This window comes from Centrocercus urophasianus, unplaced genomic scaffold (genome assembly GCF_019232065.1).
Source record: "Centrocercus urophasianus isolate 14NV4802_14NV808 unplaced genomic scaffold, USGS_Curo_1.0 seq_9, whole genome shotgun sequence".
Taxonomy (NCBI): Eukaryota; Metazoa; Chordata; class Aves; order Galliformes; family Phasianidae; genus Centrocercus; species Centrocercus urophasianus.
In genome coordinates, this window is record NW_024885532.1 from 20,010,715 (window position 1) to 20,036,971 (window position 26,257).

Sequence of the window (26,257 nt, forward strand, 5' to 3'; positions counted from 1 at the left end):
TTCTTTGAAATATTTTTTAATTAAAACAAAACTAGTTATTTGCATATGTATTGCTTTTGATTATCAGAAGACACAAGCATGTTTGCAAAGGTAGCGAAAGTAAATGAACGACATAAACTGCTTTCTTCATCATAGACTTCTGAATTTCAGTATTTCGGCTTGTTTTCTGACATGATGAAGGTAAGACACTGATACAGTACACACATTCAAAAACCATTACGCATCAGCCACATATAACAAACACATATCCAACTAGTTTGACCAGACTTCTGTTTTCCACAAGACCAGTGCCTTACTGTAAGACAGAATTACACAGGGAATGAATTGGACCCTACAGTAGCAAGGCTCTCAGAAATCCAATTGCAGAATGGCAAAACTGCTGAATAAAGGCACATTAAATAACATTCCTGTCATTCCATGGCAATGCATGGTATATATATAATTGGGCTGTGGCCAATAAAGTCAACAGAAGGATTTGAAACAGCTTACAAGGGCATAAAGGAAAGGAAAAGTGTTTCTTGTACTGCCAGGAAAGTGGAGCCATGGTGACCACAAAACATGGCTAGACTGCAGTAAGATCATCCCTAAGCCCAGACTTCTGCACAGGCAGTTGCTAAGGGCAACAAATGGGAAAGAGAGGACAGCAAAAACAGTGCTACAATTTTGGCCCCACAGTCACTCCAGGAAGCCTGCTTGGTGCTCTGGCAGTTTGGGAGAGGGCTGAGGTGCTGGGAGGCAGCCACAGGCATGGCAGCTGCCTCACTGCATCAGCTCTGGCAAGGACAGTGAGCTCTGTGCTGTCTCAGCCCCAGTGCCTTTTCTTCCTTACCTACAGTATGGCTCCTGAAGCCATGAGCCCAGCTTCTTCTTCATCCACCCAAGAATTGGGTGGCTGTCTTCAGATCAAGTCCTGCTTCCTACACTATTTTAAAGCCTCTATTAAATTGCTGAGGCCTCAATACACTCTGACAAAGTTCAGTGGAAATTCATTCTTGGTTTCTGAGTGCCAGTCTTGGTGTCTGTGTTACATAAGTGCCCATCAGTGTTAACTGGCTTCTCAGTCAGCAAATAGCCTATGCCCATCAATTCCCATGAGCAAAATGTACTAAATCTACACTGTAAATCTGCCTTCAGAGACAGGACAATTGCAAAGCACCAAGCACCAATAAGCACCAATCAAAACCCAGTACTGCCAAGCATGATGCCATTAATTCAACTGATCAGGGTGGTCAATTATTTAAACGAGAGTAATCAAAGCAATGTGTGTAACATCCAGAATCACAGTACCTCAGACTAGGCAAAACCTGTAGTGTTGATAGCATTGTCTAAAGGCATATCAGATCTCTTATTTCAGCTGCTGCCAGTTTCATGGAATGCTTGTGTCACTGAGATACTAAGGCTGAAAGGTTATATCATAGCTTAGAAGGTAACCATCATTGTAAACATACAATCTGTGGTCTGTGGGGTTATAAGAAAGACTCTGCATTGTGTCTAACTTTTTATCCATGATGACACTAATATGACCTTCTTCGCCAGTATTTGTGTCATACGTGTAGAAGATTTCCTCTTTCCTAGTGCTCAGTGTCCTTGTGGCATACAGAATGCCACATAACATGAAAGCATTGGAAACAGATGGCTTGTACTGTCTTGTCTGCCAAGTATTTAGCACATCAAGTGTGGTCTCATTGAGTTTGCTAATAACAATGTTGCCCAGGCTATTTACTGTTGAATATATTACCCACAACCCACTTTCATCCACAGCAAAGTCTATGTCTTGCCACGATACACCTGCATATGAGAAACGGTTACTGACAGCAGCAGAGGGAAGGGCCTTACGCACAACCTCTTTGTTTGTATGTATATCGTACATGGCTATATTTGATGAAGAATAAACATGATAGTACAAAAAATTATTGTAAAGAGCAGCACCACTTCCTTCGCCATAGGATAGTTTTCTTTCATACTTTGGATTATACAGCAGCAAATCATCAAAAGAACCATAAATCCTAAAATAGTCAAAATATCTCCCAGCTGTGGTCAGTGGTGCAACCCAATAGATCTCTTCCTCAGGGTTGGAGGGAGAATAGTCTCTACCCCAGGAACCATATTTGTAGGAAGATCCTCTCCAGTTCAGCCTTACAACGTAGGGCTGGCTAACATTCAGCAGTCCACGGTGAATGCAGCTACCTGCAATGGAAGAGAAGAAACAGGTTTTCCAAATGTTGTCATTAAGAGAGAGGTTTTGGACAGCATAGTCTCTACAGCGTGCTTACTAGGGAATAGCTCTATGGCAAAGCACAGACAAAAATGCATAATTTCATGTGTAAAAGAGCTCCTTTTGGACCAAGGAGTGTTTCAAGCTGGCTTAGAAAGTTGATTTAAAAAAAAAAAAATGGAGTACACGTAATTACAGTGAATATTGTGAGGGGAAAAAATAAAAAAAATAAAAAAAAAAAAGAAGAAAAAGAAAGAGAGAGGAAAAAAAAAGACAGCGAACATTCAGCCTCAACCAGGATTAATTTGCAGAAATTAAGTACTTACTGCATCATTCCAGACAGGGGACAGATTTGATGTGTGGTGCACTTGGAAATCCCTTGGTAAATGCAATTTCAGAAGCATTTTAGGCTATTTTCTAATTCAGTAGAATGGAGACTGTGCAAGATGGGAAAGAGGAGCATCTGATTTCTGTGTATTTTGTTGAGGAGGGGTAGGAAGGAGAAGCAGCAGTAGTAATTCCAAGGCACCATTTCAGATGAGCATTCTACTGTCAGAATCACAGTTACGACACAGTGCATCACATGGTGCCTTCTACCTCAGGCCCTCAAATAAACCTGCAAACAGTATCAGTTACAGCCTAGGAAATGTAGATAGTCTTCAGTCCTAGATTTCATATGAAGCAATTCCAAAGAGGGGCTAGCTTCAAGAAGTGATTATATGTACCAGAACAGTATTATTTTCCATACGTCAACTATGAAGCCATCTCCAGGAACATGGAAATATTTTTTTTCTCGTTTTGCCATCCAAAATATTCTACTTTTTTGCTCCTAAAGAATATACATGCTTTTGGGATGAATAGGATTTATTCCACAACCATCCATTTCATAGGAACAAACCAAAATTGGAATATTCAATGATGATCAACAGCATTTGGAACAAAAATTTCTAAAAGCATCTATAGTAAATACTTTATTCTTAATGAATATCAGTGACATCCTTTTTTCCTGACAAACTCTCAGCATTATCAGCCACTGGTAGAAAAAATTCTCCACTCAGAAATGTTTATGCACCTTTGCTAAGTCCAAAGCTGCCACTGGCAAAGCGAGCAGACTTTTTTCAAGTGTAAATACTAGCATTCTATACAACTGCCACAAAAGGGTTCCACACTTTTCTTTGTAAAGGTATTCCACCTGTGGGAGTGGAAGTGGAAATGTCAAGTGACTGAAACTAGTTCACAGGCTTAATGGTGTTCTGAGATATTCAAGAAACATTTAGATGTTGTACGAAGGGACATGCTTTAGAGGGGAAATACTGGTGGTAGGCGGACAGTTGGGCTGAATGATCTTGTATGACTTTTCCAACCTCAGTAATTCTATGCTTTTGTGATTATCTGAGGTTTCCCAATTCAGTGAGGCGCTCAGCCTTTCTCCTTAAAGATGGAATATCTATCACTAGAATAGGCTCAAGCTTCATTTTTCAATTAACCAACAATTAACGGCACAACTGTTTGGTGTTAAGAATGCCTCACAGCACAGAACCTTCATGTACCACCAACTGTGGTGTCAGTAACTAAAGTCAAACTTATCTTTTGTTTTTTAAGAATTTCTCTGGGTATTTTGTCATGATTGCTTTCCACCTGAATGAAAAAAGCTGCTGGTTATAAACGCAGTCTTATAAGGGAACATCTAGCATATAACCTATGTCTCAGAGCAAAAAAAAAAAAAAGAGAGAAACAACAGAGCAAAATTTATCTTTTGCCATCAAAGCTGACCATTCCTACCAAAGGGTGGAGTATAATTATGAAAATAAGTTGAAAACTGTCAGGAAAAGCCTGTGTGGTATCTTGCATTCAAAGGCATCCTAGTCTTAGTCTACAAGTAGAAATGTGGAGAGAGTCCACCTAAGATACATTCCTTCAAGAAATACTTGGAAACAAGATATATTGTGAAAAATGAACCATTGTGAATGCCAAAAGATCTTTTGGAGAGGTAGGAGAAGGTGCCCTTTGTCTGGAACAAGGATATTTGTGGTCTGATTGTCCAGGCAAGTGCATAACAGTTGTGTCAGTGTGGAAAGTCTATTTGGGCAGTGAAGCTCTCTATGCCTCCTCCTCTCTCAAAATGCACCATTTGCCTCCTTCCACTGCTTAACACCCTCACCCCTCACAGTCATGTGCTCACTTGTGCTCATGACTTGCGTGGACATGTGATTCGCCTTCAGCATTCGCTCAGTCTGTGAGGAAGGTGGGAAGCATCTTTGTATTAAATATAAATCAGTGTGCAGAGATAATGCCCCACACCACAGTGGCAACTCCCCTGGGGTCAGCACTGAACCCTAGGGTAAGCCTGTATGATTGAGTGCCTAGGTTACAGCAGAGAGGGTAATACATGTTGCAAATAAACTCGTGTCATATCCCAGCCAATTTAATTCCTGAGATTCTCTCAGCTGGAATATGTGATAGCCTTCACTCCTTCCCTCCTTCCAGTCACTTGACATTTCTACTTTACAGGCTGAGAGAGCTGGGCTTGCTCAGCCTGGAAAAAAGAAGGCTGTGGGGTGACTTCATTGCAGCCTTTCAGTACCTAAAGGGAGCCTACAAACAGGAGGGGAATCAACTCTTTGAAAGGGTAGATAACAGCAGGACAAGGAGAAATGGTTTTAAGTTGAAGGAGGGAGGATTTAGGTTGGGTGTCAGGGGGAAATTCTTTACAGAGAGAGTGGTGAAGTGCTGGAACAGGCTGCCCAGAGAGGTTGTGGATGCCCTGTCCCTGGTTAGATAGGGCCCTAGACAACCTGGTCTAGTATTAAATGTGGAGGTTGGTGGCCCTGCCTAAGGCAGGGGGGTTGGAACTTGGTGATCCTTGAGGTCCCTTCCAACCCCAGTCATTCTACGATTCTATTATTCCATGCTCCCAAGAATCATGGCAAATCATTCCTGGCTCTGAAAAGATGAGTACATGCACTTAAGTGCTTCACAAAGGATGAGCCCCTGGAGCAGATAGCTCTTTTCCAAATATAGAACACCAGGGAGGCACTGCTGTGTGGCCAGCCAGGCTGCATCTCTGGAAATGGCACGCTAGTGACAATGCCTCAGCACTTGGCACAGGCACTCATGTTTGGAGGTGCTTATACCTCAACTCATGCAATGAGAGAAAGCTAAAGCAGAGAGTGCAAAATGGCTTGCAGCCTGCCAACTCCATGAATCAGTTTGAACTGTGTTTTTCTTATATGTCTATTATGTATTGTTACCTCCGGCATGAGGGCTTCTTTAAGCTGGTGACGTATTGAATACATTACAGTGATTAAATCACAATAAACGTATCTCAGAATTAAATGGTTATTAAATGCTCCAAATCTCTTGATTTGTTTAGAAAAACAGCACCAAAGCTTGCAGGTAGTGAAGCACTTCTAAGCTCATCTATATGCGACCTCAAATAATTTTTCATGTCATTAAGCAGAACACTATTCCAGATTTATTTTAATAATTCATACATTGTTTCATAAATAAAAAACAAACGTGTGTTCAGCAGAGAGACCTTTTTTTACAAAAGAAATAATAAATTATTATTTCTCCCCTTAAAGAGATCTCTCTGCTGAACACTTGTTTGGTTTTTATTTATGAAACAATGAATTATTAAAATAAAGTTAGAAGCATGTTCCGTTGTAATGACATCAAAAATTGTCTGAGGTTTCTATGCAGAATGTGCTTGATTTTGATTTCCTTGAAAACTCTCCCAGAATTTATTATTTTTTTTTTTAACCAGAAAACTCAGTGGTAGTCAGGGGGTGATTTGTCTTCTTGCATGGGTTCAGAAGAACTCACTGCTGTTTATTCAGCCTAACCCTGCCTCCCTGTCTGGATCTTGTGGGGAAAAAATGCACAAAGGAAACAAAGTGTCATGTAATTTTGTAAATATTAGAAGGTACTTGAAATAAACTCATATGCATTATGCAAACTTTCATGTCTTTAACTCCTTTTTTGACTGTTTTAGGCTATTGATAAATTAAGCCCTGGTATTTTCACCTTCCCTTGTTTCATGCCTGTGTAGCAAATAGAGGAGAGAAGGGCTAACACGTACATACACACAGGTATCTACTGCTCCCTGCATAAAGAACCAATATCTCAGCTCAGCTGCTTACTAATCCTTCTGATTCATCAGAAAAGCAGCTGTCATTCAGAAGTCACAACTGAAAAGAACCTGACTTCCCTGGCTGATGGGCTGCAGAACTGAGCATGCGCAAAACACGCTGTTGGGTCTTGTTTCTCCAAGCAAGTAGCTGCATGTAATTGCAGAAAGGAAGGGACCATACATGTGGAACCCACATTTATAGGAACTCCCACTAGGGGAACAGAGACCATCAGCAGGCTGGTGCTTCACTCTCATATGTGCTCCCATGCATCAGATGCATATCTTTCTCTCCCAGCAGATGACCAACTGCATTCAGATGTGTGAGCTGTTACTGGCTGTTACTGTGGCTGGAGACACAGGAAGCAGAGCTGCACAGAGAACTTAACTTTGCCATTTATGTCTCAGTAACACGAAAACCCAGAGACAGCTCAGTCTGTCACCAGCATCACTGGGCATGGGCTCAGACAAAGGGAGCTGCAGTCAGAGAAGGCATAAGTTTACAGCATCTAAAAGGGGATGGACTGAAGGGCTCAAACTCGTCTGACCTGCCTTCAGGCAGTTATCAATTCAACACCCTCTATGGCCAGCAGAGGCATGAGTGTGTTGCCAGAGGCAGTTCAGCCAGTCCTGGAGAGAAGGCATGGGCCATTTCCTTTCAGGTACCTGGTGGCATCTCTTTCTGTATAAATACATTTGTTTCACAACCCGACACCTCCCAAAAAACAAACAGGTGTCTTGAGATTGTGTAGGTGGTAAAATTTAAGGCAAAAATGTATTTGTTCTAAAACTCCAATGTGAATGCCTGAGTTTCAGGATTAGGCTACATCAAGTCCTCCTCCTGCTGAGAACTATTCACCAGTAACTTGAAATTCTTAATTTCTTAATATACAAAAGCTGGGGAAAACACTTTACTCTTTTTTTTTTCTTTTCTTTTCTTTTTTTTTTTCCCTTTGAGTTTTGTTCGACTCACTTCTCCCTGTTGCCTCTCTCAGATAATTTCAGTGAGATGTGACAAAAAATCTGCTTCAGAATCCTCAAAGAAGGTCCTTTCCTTTCTATATTTGTCCTGACACAGTCAGATGAAATCAGCACAAAGGAAAAACAAATGGATAAATATTTCTTCCCACTGGACTGGTGAAGAGAGAGAAGTTGTGCCCTGCTGCAGATAAGGAAGTTAGTGATGATGATGAGGATGAGTAACTATGTATTTACTGATCCAATTTCAGATACCCACATGTCCAGTTGGAAGATGGGGCAAACAAAGACCAGAGATTTCCCTCAGATACATTATTTGAGAAGGAGAGGCTGCTCTCTGGAAATGAGGCAGCAGAAGCCTTAGGGGACAGAGTCAGAGGAGCTGTGTTGTACAGCACTGAGAAGCAAGAAGCTTTAATTAAACTTGCCTTTAGACTCATAGTCTTAGACAGCTTGGGGATTATCCAAACTCTCTCTGGTTCATATTGCCTACCCAAAATATGCGGGAGAAAGGAAGAAGGAGGAAAGAAAATGCAGTCTGAAAACAGGACAAAGAGTCAGTTTAATACAAACATTATAAATATAATATGAACTAAAAGCAGGGCAAGGCCAAGTGGTTTGGCAGGAATTCAAGGCATTCAGGCTTGCAGAGAAAACGTATGGAAATTTTGTTCAAATGCTCAAATGAGTGCTGGAGAGCTTTAAAGCACGAGGTGTGAGCATCCATGCAAAGCCTTCAAAGTGACCATCCAGAAAATGCAGTTCTCTCACATACTTACTCCATCTCCCCAAGCAATAATGTTGTTCTACAACCACTTGTTTCCACATACAGTCTGCAGTACATAAAACTGCTCTACAAAGTCTCTGCCCAGAGAATATTTGCTCGCTATTAGGCACATAGTGTGACGATATTACAGTCCCGCATGGATTAGTAGTGGTCTCATTCTACACAATACTCTTGTTATCTGTACAGCTGGCAACTCCAGTAGTTAGAAGACTTGCCAGCCCTCCACAGTGTGTCTGCTAGTCCATTCTGCCACCCTTGGAATCATAGAATCATAGAATGACTTAGGTTGGAAGTGACATTAAAGATCACTGAGCTCCAACCACTTTGCTGTGAGCAGGGTTGCAACCCACCAGGCTGCCCAGGGCTCCATCTTAACTGGGCCTTGAACACCTCCAGGGATCTGCTCAGAGACAACCCTCAACCCACACATATTTTCCAAGCCTTCGGAGTTTCCAGTTGCTGGAGGCATGAGAAGAACTCACAAATGACACCAAAGGACATCCTTAGATGATGCCTTAGATGGTGGTGACAGGTCACAATAAGTCACCGAAGCTATTGAAGTTCTAGTGATAGGACAAGAAGTAATGGCCTTAAAAAATAAATACCAAGGGAGGGTCCGTTTGGGTATTATGAAAGGTTTCTTCTCAGAAAGAATGGTGAGGATTGGAACAGGCTGAACAGAAAGGTGATGGAGTCACCATCCCTGGTGTTCTTCGTTAGTGGAGATGAGGCATCGAGGGACATGGTTAGTGGGCATGGTGGTGATGGGCTGGCAGTTGGACTTGATGACCTTACTGGTCTTTTTCAGTCTTAATGATTCTATCATTCATACCACCTGGGAATAATTTTGTTCTTTATGGCTCCCACACAGTGCAGTAGCATTCAAAGGTACCTGAGACATCTGGCACACCAGTCAGGAATAAGAAAATGCTAAAGCAATATCAATTTGGTCCCAGATAAACTCTATCTTATCATCATGTCCTGAGAAGCAATACTAATTAATTCTACTATAGTCATAGAATTGTAGAATCACTGAAGACCTCCAAGATCATCTAGTCTAACCATCAGTCTATCACCGTGCCCACTAAGCCATGTCCCTAAGTGCAGTCACTCTATATAGTTACATTTATTCCACCCCAGAGCTATTGACCTGTTCTGCACATGACCTGCCTATCCATGCACAGAGCCGCACTGTGAAGTGCAGACCTACCTCTTCTACTCTGTGAAAGCTCCACAGATGCTCACGTCAGCCACCCAGGCTTAAAAGCAGCTCCTGCCTCTATCATTCACAGAAGGACACAGCTTTCTTATTCCAGAGCTCGCAACTTTCCCACCGAAACAAAGGTTTGCTGTAGGCTTGAAGATAAAGAAGCTGTTTCTTTCCACACACCGTCACTCACAATAAATCAGTGAGACGTCCTTCAAATACTTTTAAAACATTGCTTGCTTTTTTTTTTTCTTGCTTTTTTTTTTTTTTTTTTTTTCCCATTGTAGCATTTTAAGCCTTTGCTGAGCAGCAGAGGGGCCTTGAAATTTTGCTGTGCAGATTTCTGTTTCAGCTTTTTCTCTGCCTGATCCCCAGACAAGGTGATACTTGTGCATCCTGCCAGGGAAGCACAGCAGCTGCCTGCACCACCATAAAGCCCTGAGGAGATCACAGTAGGGATGCTGCTAACCCATGGGAAGCTTATATTTCTACTAGTCCCACATTCTCACCTTTTCAACACGACACCTGAACTTGCTGACCCAAATGATGAGAGGTAAATGCTGGTGGGTGCAAATCAGTGCACACCTCATTTTTTTTATGAGTTCTTTTGCATTTAATCTCACTGATTGCTAGTCAGCTTATGTGAAAAAGCAGGATTCTTCCCCCAGATATTGTGTATAATAGAATGCTTACTCTTTTATAATACTCTGTCAAAAGGAATTCCTCGCATATAAAATACTCAGGGGATAAATGCAGCCTGGTAAATCCTACCATCTGTTAGCAAGTGGAAAGTTTGACACCTCAGCTTGTGGTTCCCAAGCAGTTTGCTCCAGCATATCATTGGCTCAGAGTTCCTCAGACTGCAATTCACTTGCAGTGTGATTTTTCAAACTGAGCATAGGCCAAGACAAAAACTACTCCAGTTGTAAGATAATTGCCACATGCCCTATGAAAACAGTTTGTGCTTTCTAGGATGAGAAGCAATGGCCTCAAGTTGTACCAGGAGAGGTTCAGGTTAGATATTAGGAAAATCTTATTCTCAGAAAGAGTGATAATGCATCGACTGCCTGGTGAGGGAGTAGAGTCATCATTCCTGGAGGTGGCACTGAGGGGCATGGTTAGTAAGCATGGCGGTGATGGGTTGATGGTTGGACTAGGTGATCTTAGTGGTCTTTTGCAACCATAATGATTCTACAATTCTATTATGAAGTGTGCTTTTGGAACCACAGATAGAACCTCCAAAACACAATATCTCCTATTTTTATAAAGAGTAAAGCCTACTTCCACTGAAATCAATAAGAAAACTCACACTTATTTCCCTGAAGCCAGATTTCCCCCCTCAAGGTTCTTGACCTTTTGATTTAGAAGAAGAGTCTTTTGCCTGTGAAGCAAAAGTAATCATGCAAATCTACCTTTCTGAGTTTGCATATACCAACAGCTTTAGCACATCAGTTGTTGCTCATAAATTCTCAAGCAACTTTAAAACAAAATTGCCATGACATGACATAGGTCGCTTTCACAGGAACCATTAGAAATCAAGGCTGGTCTGAAAAAAATGCAGTTTCCCACATTAAAAAAAAAATAAAATAAAAAATTAAAAAAAAAAAAAAGGAAAGGAAAGGAAATTGGAAATTGGAAAAAAAAAGTAGAAGGTATGGGAAGAGACTTGCTTTTCACATGCCAGGTGAGAGGGATTTTACAGCTTTTTCCAGCTGAAACCAACTAATGTGTCCGCAAGAGTTTGTTTTCTGCTCTCTTTTTCATTTTGAACCTGTTGATGCATGATTAGTAGCTGCCTGCTCAATTTGTCAAGACTGGATAGTATCATTACAATCGTTTCTAATATTGCTCCTCATGACAAGACAAATGCTTACCTGGTGGGAAATAAGGGGGTGCTGTTGTTTTGTTTTTGCTCTCTTCGCACTCTCTCAATTGATTCTGAAGATATGCAACTTGTCGACGTATTGCAAGGATATTGTTTTTGTCCATTGATTCTAGTTCACTTACCATTATAGTTAGATTTGTGATCTAAGGGGGGGGAGGAAATAAAAAAAAGAAGAAAATTTTATATTCCTGTCAGCTTTATTTTATAGATATTTGTAGGCAGGTTTAATTGCATCACAGAAGATGCTGTAAAACAATTCCTAAGGAATATACTCTATTCTGCCGGCCTCACATTTCCAGCAGTGCAATGTGATCAGTTTTATCTGCTTTGACACTGAGCTCTGTAACATAATGCAAAATAGTGTTAATCTGTACATAGTGTAAAAATAGGTCCTAGACCTAGTAGGTCCTAGACAAGTGCACGCTATTGTATGTGAGAAAGTACTTACTCTTGTCTTGAAAAGTATCTTGAAATTTTATTTGCAAAGATAAGTGGTGTTCTCAATCACCTACTTGATGATCTAGAGGACAGTGGAGAAACTAACGATATTTCATTTTCATACGAAGCAATTATTCTCTCTAGGTGAGTGATTAATTACAATTTTGAAAATGTGATTTATAGTCCACTGGGAAGGTGATAGTCTTTCCCATTTCTTGATTTCATATTGATTGGGTCACTGCCCCAGCAACCAGAAGCTAATTTTTTAATTATCTAAGTTAAAGCACAGAGGCTTTCAAGCATGGGTGTCAATAAATTCATATTTATTATAATAATTTAATAAGTTCATGTGCTTAATGCTGTGCAAAAAAAAATCTCTTCCAGGCAGAGAGTTGGCAAAGAGAAAGAGGACTCCATTTGTTTGGATGGAGTTTTTTCTTTTCTGTACTCTGCATTAAGGAAAAAGGCATTAGTAAATTTAAGGTCAAGCATTTCTTTAATTTGTTCTGATGAAATACTGAACTAATACCACTGGCTGCAGTAGAGATAGGCTACATTTCTCCAACCTAAACACTAAAGAGAGTATAGACATTCTATGTATTGACTCATTTTTGGCTAATTGAGATTCTAGCAGTACCTCCAAATATATTTGATCGATGATGACATTGCTCCCAACAACACTGGATTTCAGCTGAGTGACCAGCATTTCTAGGTTACTGATTTCCACTTTCAGTAATTGGAAGTCCAGTTCTGTGTAAGATATGCTGCTCTGCTCCATATGCTCCACTCTGATGGTTATATTAAGAATTTGCTGTTGATATATTTCAATCCTTTTTGAATACTCTTTAACCTTAAAAAAAGGGGAAGAAAAAAAAAAAAAAAGAAAAGAAAAAGAAAAAAAAAAAAAGTACATATTCAGGTCCAGGTTAGCGAATAAAACAAGACTGTTTGACATATTTATCATATTTCTTAGTACCCATATATAACATACACATTCTTGATATACGTACTTTTCACATAAACTGCGTAAACAAAACTATCATCACATGCATTAAAAATGTAAAACTTAACCCTCATTTATTGTTGGCAGTTCCACATAGTCCCCTCAGGAATGCCTGGGGATAACTGAAGGCAGAATTCTACTCAGAATCTTCCTTTTTTTTTTTTTTTTTTTTTCAATTCTTTGCCAATATTGTCTCTGTAAGCTAATTTTATCCTCAGCATGCCAACAACCTACATTGGCAACTTTTTTATTAGAAAAGCTGAAGTGCATTATCTCACAAAAGCAACCCAAGGAGGCTGAGAAACGCAACAAAGGATTTCCACGTTTTTCAAATTTACTTCTTATTAATTCAAAATACAAATAGGATTTTAACCCGTGTTACATTTGAATTGTGCCAAAAGTTTCTAGAATTGGTTTTTGTTTCATCTTTGGGGGGTATGGAACATTTAAACATAGTGTTAAAAGTCAAATTGCATTTAAATGAAAGTGGAAATTTTATTGCAGGCTTTAGCTAAATTAATTTACATAGCAGCCTCTTCAGCCCTTGAACCATTAAACGGTTGTCCAGATGAATGTGTTTTCACATATGTATCTGCTGAGGTAAAGGTCGCAGCACATGCATTCCAATGCAAAATTAATACTGTAAGAATGTTATATAGACTTGGAACATTCTTATGAAAATTTTTCTTTAAATTTAACACTTCAGGAAATCTCTGTCTCATATGCTTCACAGAAATCACGTTATTGTTTTTACCTTTAAACTAATATAATCATATCACAAGAGTTAAGTAATTATTCATTCATTGTACCAATAACTCTGTATTTATACCTCAACTGACATTTGCAGTATAAACTCCTTCTCAATTTCTATAACTTTTTTGATTGAGATACTTTTAGTACCCATCCTGTCAATCATTCTTGCATTATCTTCATATTTTTCCCCACCGCCTCTGGAATAGCCTTCAAAATCCTGTCAGGATGTGAAGACCAAAGATTTGCTGTTTCTCTCAGCCTCTGAGACTGGAAGGACATCAAATAAGTCCATGTAATTTTTTCTGAATCTCTTGTGGTCTAAAAAAATATGTATGGGAGCTCATGAAGGACAATAAGGATCTTTTAAGATCATTAGATATCCAGAGAACTGGTTTAAGAAGGAGAACCATAAACGCCCAGGATCCTTTTTTTTTTTTTTTAAGTATAATTTTCAGTATCAGCATAACTACACTATAAATCTGAAATGAACAGGCATGCCACCACAAGCTGCAGCAGAAACACCCTGACTCATGATGGATACCCTAGATTTCCCAGGCTAAGCCTGGGTAAAGAATAACTTTAAAGATATTTGTTACAATTAAGCATCAAAAATGACAGCATAGAAAGACCCAGTTCCTCATAACTGGCTGAAAAAAAAAAAAAAAAGGCAGCTGGGGTGCCTTATTTGAGTTGTCACCATCACCTGTTAGGAGAGAAGGTCTGGGCAATGGTCTTGGAAAACTCAACTCTATATGGACCTTGCACTTTTACTGGTCACTGAAATCATTTTAGAGCTGGAAGATATCCTCTAAAATAGTTCTGAGAAAATATCTTTAAAGGTCAGTGTCTAAACTCTACATCCAGATTTTGCACAACAAAAAAGAAAGAGATATGATTACATTCTGAAGAACATCCAGCTGGTCCATGTTTGAATAACATTGCACTGGTATGTGAAACTACAACTATCATAGAGGTATTCGGAAATCTATCTAGGTCCTATTGGTCTATTAGGAGTATTAGTCTATTATTACAACTAGTCTATTTTTGGTTTAATAATTAGTCTATTATTAGTCTAATAGTCCATCTAATAGTCCAAAGGGTTATTAGCTTGTCCCATACTTTGTTACTATTAATATTACCAGCATTACAACTATTAGTATTATTTTTATGATTGTCCTGTGCAGACCAGTCTACAAACGGCTGAAATAGATTCTTGGAGTTAATGACAGCTACTCATTAGTGAGAAATCCGTGAATTTGGAGTTTTCTTCAGGGTCTTGATTTTGTGAACAAAGCACTGAGCACAGGACCCAGGCATACAACATTATTTCAGCCCTGATCGCAGAGTGCTGCAGGACACAGACTGGAAGTTCTCCTTCCGCATCGGACTGTCTTCATCCAGACAACCATCCAGGTCTTTCAAGGACACCAACACTATACTGCATAGCTGAGAGCTGTCCATGTTAGTTGAGCCTGAACTAGCTCCAGCACTCTGCAGTGCTCTGTACAAACACACCAGCATCTCAGTGGATTTAAGCTCATAGGACCCCTGGCTTACCATTAGACAAATGCAGTTTTCTTAGCAGTGATGTTTTAATAGATCTATACTGTTTTTGCAGATAAAACCAGAACACACACCAAGCACTGTGGTGCAGAGTGAACATTCCAACCTGATCAGATCTGGCTCAGGGGTTTCTTTAGCTGAGAAATATCAGTTGAAAAAAAAAGGGAACATAATGTTGCTCTGTTGCTTGGCAGACAGATTCAAGCAGCTTGTAATTCCTGCTTTCCTACAGTATCTGTGTGCTGTTGACTGGCTGTTGTCTCTTGCTGGACTGGCACAGAAATTCTGTGCATGGCCCATGTTTAGGAGCACAGACCGAAAACTGGTTCTGTCTGCTGTCACATTTGTCATAAAGGCCTTAAGTAGGGCATAATGAGTGCACAGAGCTTGAAATAGGAAGAAAATGGAGCGATATGATGTATATGTAGGGAAAAGAGAAAGAAAAAAAAAGAACTAGTTTCATTTGTTCCTCCATCTTCATGGAATGAAAAGGGCAGGGAAAATCTTCAGTGCTCATATACTGTGTCGTTTACCTGCAATTGGTATTTATCAAAACAGGTTTTGCAGCATGCAAACAGACACTTCTCTAGCATACATTTAGAGACTACAGAAGAGGGAACTGAAGTGCAAGATGAAGATGCAAAAGAAGAAAACATGGATAGATGAGAAAGAAGTGACAAAACAGCAGTCCTAGAAAGCTACTTGGCCTGGGGCTTTGGGCAGCTGTGACCTCCACAAACCCATAACGAGCACAGCTGGTAAGCAGTCTGCAAGTTGACACTAAGGAGAATTCCACTCCAGGTTAATCTATTTTGAAAACAGTTCTTCCTGGTGGAGGGTAGGAGTGCTTTTTTCTCCTGTCTTTGTTAAGCAAGGATGTCATGATCACTGCGAGTTAAGGTCTGAAAAGTACTCTCTCTCCTTGGGATAAAGTGCTGATCCATCCCTGTTACTGAGGTGTCCTCTCCCCTTTCTTATTGAGAGGAGCAGCCAATTCCCGCTTTGATTTGAAAGGTTAATTTTCTTCTGTAATCATAATTATGCTGGCAAAGGTTGATGTGACAGAGGAAAAATTAGTCTGGTATTTTCAGCCTACAGTTTGCACTCATTTGGCGCATGAGAGCATCTCTTTATCTGCAAGCTTCCCTGCCTGCTGTTTCTATAAAAGGACCCCCTTGCTTTTTTGAATTAGTGTACAATCAGGCAAAAGGTTAACGATTCAATCAGGCTGTTTATCTGGGACTTGTAGCACATGGAAAGCATCTTTAAGAGGGCCCAATCCTGAAGCTCTCACCCAGGAAAATCTCCCACGAGCCTCAAAGAGTGTTTTAGAAGAGTGAGTAAAGCATGAGTTCTCAGTGTCCAAAAAGCAAGCACTTAGAAGAAATCACCACCACTGTGCTGAGACTAGGTTGAGCTGAGAAGACAGACTGGGATCTGAATTGCCAACAGAATTGCAGATGGCAGAATGATTCCCCAGAATTTTGTTCAGGATATTCTGTTCTAATAATGGTTAATAATGAGAACAAGGCTTTCATTGCACTGTTCCATTATTTTCATCTTTCTGTGAGTATTATTACAACCGAGTAGTAGTATATGGGACTTCACAAGAAAGAAGGTGAAGTATCTGTGTATATAGAGGCTCGTGCATAACAAGATCTTAGATTGCTTAAGTTCAGTTATCAACAGGGCAGTGCTTGGGAGATTGCTCCTTTCTGCAGAAAAACAGCAATAACAACAACAACAAAACAAAACAGAAAAACAACATCATAACTGATATAAGTTGCACACATACAGTTACACCAAAATACAATACTTGTTTTTATTTCTGACCCAAAGTGTCTCTGTGCCTGTATCACACTGCAGTGTATGTCACACTTCATCTAACCAGATGCATTGTAACACTGCTTGGCTGATTGGTCTCGACAGGATAAAATCCAGAGAAGACTGAGTGAGGTCAAGAATTGTCACTGTCTGCAGCTAGAATTGAAAACCAAGGTCAGCATCTACCCTGCAGTACACTGTTGGGCACCTAAAGACAATACAGTTATACCATTTTATACCAGCTGGCAGCCTGGACATTAAAGTTCACAGCAGGGATTCAGCTTGCCCTCACTTGAAAGATGAGTTTCAGATACAAGCTTAGACATTTAATTTTAGGTATCTAAAGTAACCTGTGTCTTCCTATGAGCAAGATGCCTGAACTCCCTATAGAGTCAATGGACATCTGAGGTTGTCCACACAGAAAGATCAAGCAGCAATTGAGATGCACTGCAGATCTGTGAGGTTGGCAGATATGCCACTCATCCTAAATGGAACATGCACTGCTCTGAGGGAAGTACTGGTAAGAGGCCAGTTCCACCACTGCAAGCGACTGGGAAAAGTGGTACGCAAACACTTTGAAGAATCCCACCAATTTTCTGTTTGGGAATCATTGCCTTGCTCTTTTCCCAGTGCAATTAGTTTTAATGCTGGCAGTGACCACAATGGGAACAGTACAAAGATCTGAAATCTCAGTGACTGTCATGGATCATTAACTGAGCAACACCTCCTTCCTGCAGGAGGACAAGTAACTCCTGTGCTTGGGAATAGTGGGGCTTCTGCCAGCTTGCCTTCCACAACCCCACTGACAGCTGAAGGTGCTTCATCATCAGCTTCAGTTCTTTCAAATCTAGTGATTTCAACTGATCTTTCCATAGGATTCTCTGCCTGTTGTTGTGGTGTTTTATGCTTAATTTCTTATCAGTTCCTGATTATACCAGAAGAGGTTTATGAATATTTATGGTTAGAATTTATAATTTAATGCTGTGCCTTTTCTGCTGATTAACTCAAGGACACTTAATTCCTTAAGATGCCTGGTTCCTGAAGAAAACACTTTCTGCTGGACACCTCATCTGAATCCTGAATGTTTATCCACCACCAAAAGACAAAGGCAGACTTCTGCCCTCACAGGCAGCTTCCCCCATTGCACTGCAGCACGTGTAGGTCTGTCTGAGTTCCTCAGAAATTGATCTGATTTCATACAACAAGCAGCCAAAGTAGCAGAAGAGGTGTTTGTCTTTAAAAATAATACATAATTCAGCACTTTCCCTGCCACAGCCTCAGATGTTGACACAGAACTTTGTTTGTTGGATTGATTTTTAATCCATGAAAACAAAAAGAGTGAGGGAACAAACATTCACCTCACTTCCTCACTCTGAAATGTGTTGACCTTACTCCTCCTTCCATTCATTTCCCTCTTGCAATCTGGCTGGCTGGATACAAACGATAACACAAGAAAGCAGGAGGCTTGGTTTCCTCCAGTTCTGTATAGCAGTCACAAAACAATAAAAGTGAGCCTAAAGGGAAAAATACCGTACGCCTTTAGCTGCAAGGGCCTAAAAAAGAAACTAAGGATATTCAAATGTACGACACGCTACAGTGTCAGAGATTTGAGATTTAATCACCCTTCTCCCTGTCCTTACAGAGACCTCTCTCCTGCTGTTTGAAAGACAGGTCACCGAAAAGTGCTGACTGCTGTACTTTTTCACAGGAAACCATTTTTCAGACAAGATACAATTGTTATATTTGCGAGAAAAGAACACCTTACTTGAGAAAGCTCTGCCTCAAATTTCTGCAAGAGCGTTGTGGCTATCACTTGCAATTGCTCGACCTTCAGCACAGGAAAGTCGGTATCCGGCAAGTACACAGAGCACTGACAACTTCCATGGTCATCCAGAGAGCCAGTCACGTTGGCAAAGAGCTGCAAAAACAAGGCAATAATGAAAAAAAAATGTTAATATACTTCTCTAGAACCAGTAGCTAATGCCTGGCAATAATCTGACAATCATCAACTGTCATCAACAATCATCAACAACTTTGCTGTTAGTTTTTTTTCACCTTTTTGTTCCAAGGAATTCCTATTATCAGGTAATTTTTTTTTTTTTTTTTTTTTTTTGGCTCAGCCTTACAAATCTTTCAGAAAAAAAAAAATAAATAAATAAATTAAATCTTGCTGTAAAAATGTAATCTTTGGAAAAACAGAAGCATAATAGTCCTTACTTCTCCCTTACTTCTCCAGCTTGCAATAAGTTACCCAGAGAAATGGGGGCCCCAACCCTGGAAGTGCTAAGGCCAGGTATTTATGGGGCCCTGGGCATCCTGAGCTGCTGGGTGGTAATGCCCATGTCAAAGAGTTGAGACTGGATGATCCTTGAGGTCCCTTCCAACACAAGCCATTCTATGATCCTATTAATCTTATGGACAATTATCCTAAGAAAATGAAAGAATCTTACCAGGAGGTGAAAAACCACACAACAGCAAGAAAATAATAACTTAGTAACTTATGTCCTATATTTACTGCTCTGTTTATCTGAATTGAATTAATCAAATCATCTAGTCATTTCCATGCATAGAGCTGAAAGCAGCAAAATAGAAAAACAGTGACTGAGAAAGTTTTGAAAAGAAACATGTTTTGTTTGAAATTTCTTAGCCAGCCCCAGCAAACAGGCATGAATTTAATTATCTACTAGTGAAAGGTGAAGAACTGAATACTCAGGCTCAAAATAATGTAAAGATACCTCTTTTCCTACGGTGTGGAACATCACACTACACATCACTGAATACTCACTCTCAGCCATGGATAACTTGCAAAACTGTGACCCATGCCATTAGCATGAATTGCCTTGTCCTGGCTGTCTGCACACTCAGAGCATCACCACCAGAGCAATGGATATGGTGTTTGGAAAGGTCAGGGCTGGCAATTCATGATTGTGCCATAATTTATGGCCAAATCACGTAATTTCCACTGGGTTGAATTCAGAGCATGCTTGGGGCAATGAAATATTTAGGTTTTGCTTGTACACAAAACATTCGCCAGTTCATAAACCTATCACAGCTTTATTAATAAATTTATTTATTGTTCCTTTAAAATATTCTGGCACATACTTCAGTGAAGCTGCATATTTTTAAGCTAGAAGCTTGCTCTTCAAATTCACTTCTTTCTATAATCTCTCCTCTTGCCTTGCAGAAATCCCAGTGTTATTCATCTATTTTCTTATTCTCTCTCCCTCTTAAAAATCAAAAGAAGCAAACAACAAAACTATTAACCAAAAGATAGAATTTCAGCACTTCTTCTCTCACTTTTTCACAGTGGTTTCATTCAACTTCCTCACCACCCAATCAACCCAGTGATGGCCAGCAGCAAAGCCCAAGAATAGAGCAGCAGCAAGAAGGAATGATCCATGTTCACACTTCTGGCAACCTCTTTCTGCAGCCATAACAGCATGTACCTCATTTTGAAAGAAATCATGAAAAGATGTTTTATCTGTGTTATTCAAGCACCATGGTCCTTAAAACTTCACTCCAGGCCAGACTGCTGAAGACATTTAACATGAAAAGAAGCAAAGAAGTATCTCATAGGATTCAAGGGTGTCCCAGCACATCATTTCTATTGATTTCCCTGCCAGACAGGTTACGAAAGCACTTCTGAATATCACACTGAAAATATACTGCAAACTAATTCTGAGTACCTTTAAAGATACATCTAACAGAATGTAAACTAGCATGAAAAATAAGCCCCTCAGTCCTTCGGTCTTAAGAATAGGTCACTTGGGAGCTTTTGCATCTCTGATTCCTCTACATGGGCATGATAAGGATGATACGTTGCTCAGCAATAACAGGAAAATAAACAGGAGGGGGGGAAAGAACAAAGAAAGAAAGAAATATGGCTTACTGAGTATCTGTAGGACTGTCATGTGCATTGGCATACTGTTGAGTGGAAGCTCTTGTATTCCATCCCTTCCGTATATAACACAGATATAATATACATATGTACATATTTAATATATATGCATGCATATGCTAGGAGAGAGTATACTACACATAGAATAGCATAATATGTACTACACATATGTATGTGTTTCTATATCTAGAAATGTGTGAAATATAAGTTTTACATTTCACTAAACTACAGTCCTAACTATACAGAGACATCCATTTTTTTCTGTGCTACAGTGCTTATTCCATATGTCAAATAAACTCTTCATAAGCATACTCAAATGATCACCCGAAATGATCCTGCAGAAAAACCTCCAACTTGGGCATTCAAATTCCCTATGAAAAAACAATCATTCTATTTTAATATTTGTGTTGAAAGAGAGCCTAGAGTTGAAGGCAGAGCTTCACTGCATTCAGTGCTATTTATATGCCTGCCAAGAGACAGTTTTCCCAATGGAGAAGGCAGCCTGGGCAGGGAAAACTACTTCCTCTCTTCCATTGACATTGCTAACTTTAGGATTATGATATTGATGAGAAAAAGAAGCATTTTTTAGTTAAAATCCTCTTGGATCAGCAAGTGCTTCAATCAAGATATAACAGCAGTCAAATGATGAGCATACAGCAAAAATGTCTTTCTTTATCCTATGGAAAAATGCACAGGACAAGCTGTTACTTTTGATGGATTTGTGTGTTTTTTAAATTTTAATAATTTACATTGAATCTTTAAATGAGAGCAAACTGTCCTAGCCTACAGCAAGGACTCAACAGCAACATTTCACTGTAAAATTAAGCTGTTACATATACATATTTGGAGCTATGAAAAATGTTTCTTTCCCACATCCCTTCAATTTAAGAAAGACACCAAGAGCCAACAGGTACCTGATCTGCTGAAAAACAGAAAATGTATTCAGTTACCTAAACTGTAAATTAGAGTTATATCCTCAAAACAGCCTAACTATTTCAATGCTCCATTTCCAGCTACATTGCATCCCAGTGGCATTCCCAATTCTGAATTAGCTTCTCGCTCTTCCTAAGACAGAATGTGATCCGCAGAAACCATATGGCAAGGATAGGAGCCATCTCAGCTGTACGAGGAGATGGATGGATTTAGGGTCCCGCTCTTAACTCCTTTTAACTTTTTAAGCTCTCAGCTGGAGGTGGAGATTTAACACTCTCTTACAAGATGTTTCTCCATACATCCCACACTGGGCTAGCCTGGATGATGAAAACCTGCTGTCAAGCTGCCTACTGTCTTTGACTTGAGCTGGAGCTGTGCTCTGGGTAGACACCGTTCTTGATGCTTAGGTTTCAGGACCACTCAGAGCAATTGTAGCCTGGAGAGAATCATCTCCAAAAGCAAACAGGTTACTGAGCAGTCACTGACAGTGGGAGGCAAAGAGATTCAGAAATGCACAGACCTTGGACTTGAGCACTGTACCAGAATTCTCAACAATTCAGGTTCAAGTACTCTACAAGTAAATAGTTGAGTAAAATTTGAACTAAGTAGAACAGGGAGAATCAAGATTTTCTCACTCTCATCAGCCTCTTGAGGACACTTTTTAAAGGTGACAGAATACTATTTCAAGGCCCTACTTTCATTTGCATGAGGAAGACAGAATTCAACAGAAACCTTCCTCTTCCTCCAGGGACGTCATCACCACCAAACTGTTTGAAAATCAGTCATCAGATGTCTGTGGCCCAAACTGTTTCATGTCTGGGATGCAATGCAGTAGTCTTAAGGGCTGTGTCAAATCATTGCATGTGACCAAAGCACAGAATGATGTCAACAACACTGACAATTTTGGAAATTCATCTCTTCATAGATCCTAGATCACAGAATCACAGAATTGTAGAGGTTGGAAGGAACCTCTAGAGATCGAGTCCAATCTCCTTGCCAAAGCAGGCTCCCTACATCAAGTTGCATAGGTAGGTGTCCATGGCGTCTTGAATATCTCCAGAGAAGGAGAATTCACAGCCTCTCTGGGCAGCCTCTTTCAGCGCTTTGTCATCCTCACCATGAAGAAGTTGTTTTGCATATTCCTGTGCTCCAGTTTATGGACATTTCCCCTTGTCCTATCCCACAGACCACTGGAAAAATGTTGTCCATGTCCCTTTATGTCCCACACTTAACATATTTATAAACATTAATAAGACCATCTCTGAGTCTTCTTTTCTCCAGGCTGAACCTGTTCACTCAGCCTTTCCTCACAGGGGAGATGCTCCAGGGCTTTTATAAGCTTTGTGGCTCTCTGCTGGACTCTTTCCAGGAGATTCTTCTCTTTTTTGCATACTGAGCCCAGAACTGGAAACAGTACTCAAGATGAGGCCTACCAGGGCAGACTAGAGGTGAAGATCACCTCCCTTGACCTACTGGCCACGATCCTCTTAGTGCACTCCAGGCAGGATGCCATTGGCCTTCTTGGCCACCGGGGCACACTGCTGGCTCATGGCTGATCTGTCATTCATGAGGACCCCCAGTTCCGTCTCCACAGAGCTCCTCTCCAGCAGGTCATCCCCCAACTTCTTCTGACACATGCAGTTATTCCTTCCGTGGTACAAAGCTCTACACTTGCTTTTGTTAAACCTCATCTGATTTCTTACTGCAACATCTGGGTAGCCTGACTTACCTGGATCAGGGCTAAGCCTCCAAGTGACTATGTTGCGTTTAAAAAATGCATGGAAACTTCTTAGTTATACTCTTTCTCAGATTTTATTGAACAGTTAGCAATGGACATACCTTTGGGGAGCTGCGCTGGCTGGTAGCCTTCTCGTTAAGCTGAGTCAGATATTGAAGTGTGCTGACAGGAGGAGTCTAAAATGGAAAGGAAAGCCTCTTTCAGTGCAAATTCCTACATTTGTCACCTTCCTTTCCCTACCAGCTAGCCACCATCCTACAGCTACAAAGCACTTTGATTTTACTACAGGAACCATCCCCAGAAACTATAAAATTAATTCTTAATGACTTCTCTTGACAACTGGCATTTCCCTGAGCACACTGTCACCTCGCAGACACCTTGTTCCAAAGACAGGCTACGTGTGGCCAGAGGAAGGCAGGGGATGCTCAGCCTGCTCAAGAGGTGTGAGCTGGGGCCATGACAGACAGATTTGGCACATCTGTGTGGCAGTCGAAAACAACAGCACTGTGTCCCCCTGCCCTAAATTCACAGGCTGCTGTTCTTCCGGCAGTGACATCTGCTCCAGGCCTCCCAGATTGCGCGCCTGCTCTCAGAGCAGGACTTGTTGCCCCTTCAATCTAAGCCATCAGGTTGCAAGCTGTGACAGCTGGGACACATATCCCACTCTGCTCACAGTGGAGGGGACAACATCAAGCTATGGGGAAGGAGCACGAGGTGAGCTGCCATGCTTCTCAGCTGGGAAGCTGATCCACCTGGGAGTCTTTTATATAATAAAACAACATACATCCCTTTTAATGTTCAGATGTGAACAGATGTGCCTCCCTATCACAGAAAGGAGAGCAGCTGTCACCCTGGCATTGTACATCCCTGGAGGTCTGCCACAACTACACGGAGTGTGCTGAGGATGGTGTACCATGGTGATACAGCATAATGCTGCCCACAGAGAGCCTAATCAAAACCTGTTACAAGGTGGGAATTGCAGCAACACACCTCAGTGTCAAATGGTGTGACAGACGTAGCACCAAATGGGCTTCTCCCCAAGGAGGACACCTATTGCTCAGTCTTGCTGCATTTCCCAAATCCCAGCCCCCATTCCTGAGCCAGGGAATGATGTGGAGCTCCAAGTGGGCAGCAAAGGGGACAGCATGGATAAACTTTTGTAGGACAGTTTATCTAAGCAATCCATTTGAACAACCATATGTGTGTTCAGGCATGGTGTGAGAGTAGATAGTAGCAATTAAATTACACAAACACAGAATCAGTTTTAAGCCAAGCAGAATGAGGAGAAATATCTCCTGCTTAAGTTTCCTCTCCTCAGTTTATCAACATATATTTAAATCTCCTTCTTGACTCCTGAAGAGTCAAGGAGTCTTAAAATCCAGATTGATGTCTAAAGCAGACATATCAGAGTCACTGAGAGACAAAGTGGGAGTCTTCCTAATGTTAACTGTAGAAATAGTAAAAGGCAGCCTCTTGGGTCAAGCTGAGACAAAATGCTTTCTTTCATTTGGGAATGCTTGAAATCTATTTTGCAAACTTTTTCTAATGACAATTTAAGCCTAGTTTTAAATTAAAAATAAAGTGAGACCATAGAAAATCAAAACAAATCTCTCACTAATGCCATTTTTTACATATTTTCAAAGTTTTCTCTTCTGCCCTCCTTCATGTTACTTTTTCTTCCTGATTGATGTATTTGATTTGAACTTTTCTCATGCATAACCAGATACAGTTTTAGGGGGAAGAGGGAGAACACTCCACACAAAACACTCAGCATGGCTTTCATGTGCCTGGACAGCGATTACGACAGCAATCAAGCAGTTGGGAAAGCCCCCGCCTTCCAACTCCTTCCACATCAAAGATGTGTATCCTTTCCTCTTACAAGCCTTTGCTAATTAATTAGAAGCTACACAGAGCATTTAATATCCACTGAGATTCTCACTGGGAGTTGCACTCATCTAACCAAAGGCAGAATTTGACTCTGATTTTAAACCCATGCCTCATTTTTACATTTATTACCCAGTCCCTGTACATCAGTCGAGAGGAGTATGGAGAAATACTTTAAACTTTCTCCATGCAAAGATCTCAGCATTTGTCTAATAACTTCCCAACAACCTGAAAAGATTTTGCACCAATCTAAACGACATGAGAAGAACCAAAGGCGCAAAACTTGGATGATGATATCCCTTCTTACCACTTCTGTAGCTGCTGTCACGGTTGCCTGTGTGACTGTGCCCTGCACAAGGAGCAGCAGAGCCACCTGTATGTTCTTCATCTCTGCCAGCAGATGTAACAGCCAGGGGAATGGGAGCTCTTTTTATCATCGGGGCTGGGGATTTCCCCAGCCAAATCTTAAGGAACTTGCTTGATATTTTATGTTTTTTGAAAAGTGATGTCATAAAATCTTGTGAAGGTGTCACATTACTAACGCACAAAGACAAGTTACTAACCGTCAGAAATTAACTGACAATTAATTACTGTCACCCAATTTCCCGAAAAGAAAGCGCTCCCACATGGTGCATTATCTAATCTTAATCGCGGTTATGTAGGATAACAGGTGCCTGTTTGCTACAGCGGGTTGTAAGAACTTCCTCTTAATTTGTCTCAACCACAAAAATTCTCATAGATCTATCCTAAGATATGCAGACAATACAGGTCTGATCTGGAGAAGAGCAGATCAGATGAGACATGCAACAGGAACACCCTCCGTATACTTGAAAGCCCAACAGACCTTTTACAGTAAGCTAAATGTGGGGTCTCAGCTCTAACACAGAACAGGTGGGAAAAAATTTCCTCCTATTGATATCTTGTACATTATCAGCATGTACCCATTAGTGTTTACTCATACATCAACATTGTGTTAATGCTTAAGCAATTGCTCTCTTTTATGGAGTTTCATGCCACCTGGC

The 26,257-nt window shown here is 40.5% G+C and overlaps 1 protein-coding gene across 1 annotated transcript; it reads right to left on the reverse strand.

Moving 5' to 3' along the window:
- OLFM4 (olfactomedin 4) lies at positions 1-25,691 on the reverse strand. Its single transcript, XM_042839323.1, has 6 exons — positions 25,543-25,691; positions 23,453-23,527; positions 18,548-18,700; positions 12,277-12,489; positions 11,191-11,344; positions 1-2,187 (listed from the first exon to the last, which is right to left on the reverse strand). Exons 1-6 carry the CDS (start codon positions 25,621-25,623, stop codon positions 1,394-1,396), a joined length of 1,470 nt encoding a protein of 489 aa, XP_042695257.1. The 5' UTR covers positions 25,624-25,691; the 3' UTR covers positions 1-1,393.
- Positions 25,692-26,257: the final 566 nt, after the last annotated feature.